This window comes from Lactuca virosa, chromosome 5 (assembly GCF_052849685.1).
Source record: "Lactuca virosa cultivar CGN04683 chromosome 5, Lactuca_virosa_CGN04683_v6, whole genome shotgun sequence".
In the NCBI taxonomy this organism is placed as follows: domain Eukaryota; kingdom Viridiplantae; phylum Streptophyta; class Magnoliopsida; order Asterales; family Asteraceae; genus Lactuca; species Lactuca virosa.
The window spans coordinates 417,713,866-417,717,807 of NC_136430.1; the positions used below are offsets into that span (position 1 = coordinate 417,713,866).

The 3,942-nt window shown below is 36.5% G+C and overlaps 1 protein-coding gene across 1 annotated transcript; it reads right to left on the reverse strand.

Moving 5' to 3' along the window:
• Window positions 1-248: 248 nt before the first annotated feature.
• On the reverse strand, window positions 249-3,604 carry SPC98 (spindle pole body component 98). The gene is made up of 3 exons (XM_079048490.1): window positions 1,169-3,604; window positions 691-1,083; window positions 249-615 (listed from the first exon to the last, which is right to left on the reverse strand). Exons 1-2 carry the CDS (start codon window positions 3,511-3,513, stop codon window positions 810-812), a joined length of 2,619 nt encoding a protein of 872 aa, XP_078904616.1. The 5' UTR covers window positions 3,514-3,604; the 3' UTR covers window positions 249-615; window positions 691-809.
• Window positions 3,605-3,942: the final 338 nt, after the last annotated feature.

A 3,942-nucleotide genomic window follows, 5' to 3' on the forward strand; every position in this document is an offset into this window, starting at 1 on the left:
CAATACAAATGTCCTTGAATCCGAAACCAACAAACCATGAAGAATTTAAGAAATTCAAACCAAATCAAAACATGACAAAGGCACACAGCAACATCAAACCAATTAACGTGTTCTAAACACAAAGAAAAGGAAATCAAATCAAACCATATACATATTACCATATTGCCTTTTAGAATTTAGAAGGAATACGAAATTGAAGTATGGAAAAAGAAGAAACAAATTGCACCAGAAACCTTACCATATACAAAGCCAAAAAACACATGATTTACATTCCAAATGAATCACTATTTACAAACTTGAACCAAATGGAACCAAACAAAACCATAAAACATTATAAAATTGAATGAAATTCTGGATTATCACTTGAACCCTAAAATGCCAAACCAAACAAGCAAGTGAAATTATGACAATGAGACAACTACATTTCAATTACCAAACTATTGACAGAACATTTGAAGAAAAAAATTGGTAAAAGAAAAAAAAAAAACACCCATCACTCTTAGTCAACCCAACACAAATGACAAAACCATATTACACAACAGTTAAAAGATCATCAGCAACATACCTTGAATCCACCCACATTCTCCTTCTGTGGTCCACACAAACTAATCCAATCTAAAAACACAAAAAATGTCAAAACTTATTAGCATATCATGTTATCTTGAAATGAAAATAATTTAATAATAATACCTAAAAGAAATGATATACAAAAAGGTTATATCATGTCTGCCCCCCATATCATATGCCACGTGGAAGCTTGTTTTATGAGGAACTTCAAACTTCAAACCAATTGTGTTTTAATTGTTGTTTTAAGATGCAGACCCATAAAACTCAGTAAAGTCAAGGCGAAACATGAGAAACTTCAAATCAATATGCTGTTGCACAGGCAATTGAGAAAGAAACCCTTTAAAGAGTAAAGAATATTCCTTGGAAACCGCATCAATATCTTGTCCTGTATTTTTCAAAAAATCACCCGCACGTTGTGTTATCGCTTTCCTCCCTTCACTTTCCCATGAATCAGAATCCATGTTTTTCTTGCTTCTAGAATGTTTCACACCTTCCATCTTCTTATCTTCCATTGTCCTACAAACATTGATAAATCACACACACAATATAACTTTTTTACTTAATGGGCTTAATGAGTTAAGCACTTATTAGTTATTATTACCTTGCTTGAAATTCATAAATTCCTTCATAAAGTCGATCTGCATGACTACGGAAGCGTAATATAAGATCAAACAACATGAAGAGTGTTTTGTATAAATCTTTAGAACGTTCACCAAGAAGAGACTTCTCAACAATCGAATGAAGATACTTATCATGAGCTGCAAGAAGGTCATCAAGATCTTTAGCTGCTTCCATTTCATCAGAAAAATTAGCCCATGAAACCTCCAACACCTCAAACATTATATAATACTGCAAATTAGTAAGAAAATGATTCATTTCATTCCACAAAACTTGACACCTTCTTGAAGTCAAAATCAACCGAAACTTAACAGCCTTCGGTAGCTTCGTGAAGAAATGAGAAGTAATCAAATTCGGTTTCATTGTCTTCCATGCACCAATAAGCGCGTGTTCCACCCTTCTAAGCTTCCATAAAAAATTAAAAATTCTAAGATATTTTGCCATTATAGAGCCTGTAAATACTGTATTTAAAGGAATTCTCGCATCATAATCCAAAGAAAACACATCCCACCCTCTATCTCCAGTACTATGTGGCATCATTTTGACACGTAATCTATCTAAAACATCAGGGTCGTCATATTGCGCGTTTGATGACCTAATTGCACTTTCTAAAAGCCCGGAGAGTTTGAAAGAACTTATAGTGTTAGCAGGCTCTGAAAGCTCGGGCCCCACTATGTCCATTAAGTACTGAACAAAATCGCCTTGACCTAATAAGAGGTATCGTTTGATAGCAAGACAATGTTCTTTGAATCTATAACGATTGTAAACAACATCCATTAAGTGTTTATCGATTCTTTTTGCTGCTTCTGTGACTAAAGATTCTAGTGCATCTGTTTCACCATATCCTAGACCTCCTCTTCTTGTTGTAGTCCCTGTAGCAGCTGCAGCTTGTGTTGCTGCATCTGCCCAGGTTCTATCCTCACAGCAAACCCTAAGAAAGTTGATGGATTTACCTGTTCTTAGTATACGGCGTGCGAGAGATTGAGAGATGAAAGAAGGAAGCATTGCAGGATGGAGTTTATAACCTTCTCTCCATAAAGATTCTGCTTTTACAGATTGTCCAAGAACAAAAAACTCAGAAAAGATGTCTTCAAGCTCACCTTCTAAGACCCAACTTCTTACCATTTCGAAAAGAGGAGAACATACTCTGCGAAGTAATCGTTTCATGAAACCATGGAGAAGAGGGTCACCATGTTGGGCGTGCATGTGGATTGCTCCAGCCATGGCTCCACCCTTGAGAGCTTTACAGCTGTCTACAAGAACAGCCATTAGGCGCATCTTCACCATTGGCTCTGCAAACCAGACTGAAAGTCTTCTAAGAGAAAGATAGTTGCCTGAGGTTGCATTGTCTGAAACTAAAGGAATTGGATTCATTGATTGTGATTGGAGTACAGCTAGTAGTTTATAGTACTCAGAAAGCTCATCTTGTAATGCTGCACAGAATGCTTGAGCTACTGTTCCAACATCTTCATCTTGGAACTTGTACATACTATCGGAGATGTAGCCTTTTACCTTTTTGAACAACCAGCCAAGCTCACAGAGCTTACGGATCATGATTTTGGTAGGCTTTGGAACCCTAATTGAATCCAGTAATGCATATCCATCAATGGTTTCATTGAACTTCACATACTTCCCATCGATTCCTTGACAAGCATACAGCACATCTCTCACCAAAACCTCCTCTGAAACATCATTCTCTTCCTTCACTATCACAGCAAACTCCCTGTACGCTATATCTCGCAAATTCTCAGGATCTTTTGAAACCAATAGAACGCCACCATTGTTGAACTTTGTTGAATTACTATGACGCAAACCGTTTACATTATCATTAGAAACCGTGTCGTCATTCCCATCATCATCAAAAAATTTCCCTAAACGTGAAAAACCAGAACTATCCTTTGTAACCCTAGCAAGATTTCCATTGGTTTCAGGCTCAAGTAACGTTGGGAGTCCACCAGAAAAGCTCGAATCGCTTTGAAGTTTAAGGTTACTTTTACGATCTTCGGAAATGACTTTGAGCAAATAAAGGACGGCCCACTTATTGTTAACACTACCAGGGCCATTTTTAGAAGCGAATTTAGAATAGAGATCTGCAAACGATAAGGCATCAGACAGTTTACCTTGTTTAACGAGTTGGCTCTTGATAGAATACGCCATAGCGGCTTCGTCGGCGGCGATCGATGGCGTCATTCGGCTGGATAAAATGCGAGTGGCGTACTTGACATTGCTAGGGTTAGGTTTTGAGTTTGAAAGTGAAGAAGAAGAATTGTTATGCAGACGGTGGACTAATTCCCGGACAAGATCTCCGACACGGCGGTCGTCTTCCATGGAAAGCGATTAACGGCGAGCGAGAGGGGGAGGGAGGTGTTTGTAAGGTTTGAGAGAAAATCGAGGGCTTTTGTTTTTTAGTTTTGTTTCAATGTGGGCGCGGAAATAATTTCGTTTTCAGTCACCAGAGTTTTTTTAATTATAATTCTACCATCACTTTTCTTTTTCAAAAACTCCTTTCTCACAAAAATAAATAAATAAATAGATTAAAAAGCATTTAGGAAATCTTCATTAACTGTCCTTATATTTGGGTTCGTTTAAAAAAAAATATAATTTGAATAAAAAATGAGAAAAAAGGTAAACAAAAAAAAGATATATAGATTAAATAGCATTTAGGAAATCTTCATTAAGTGTCCTTATATTTGGGCTCGTTTTAAAACAAAATTATAATTTGAATAAAAAATGATAAAAAAGGTTGCAGTTTTATTT

Coding starts and splice junctions, on each gene's coding strand:
- SPC98 (XM_079048490.1), bottom strand. CDS start 3,513: ATGGAAGACGACCGCCGTGTCGGAGATCTTGTCCGGGAATTAGTCCAC. Junction 1,084..1,168: donor ATTTATGAATTTCAAGCAAG/GTAATAATAACT, acceptor CAATGTTTGTAG/GACAATGGAAGATAAGAAGA.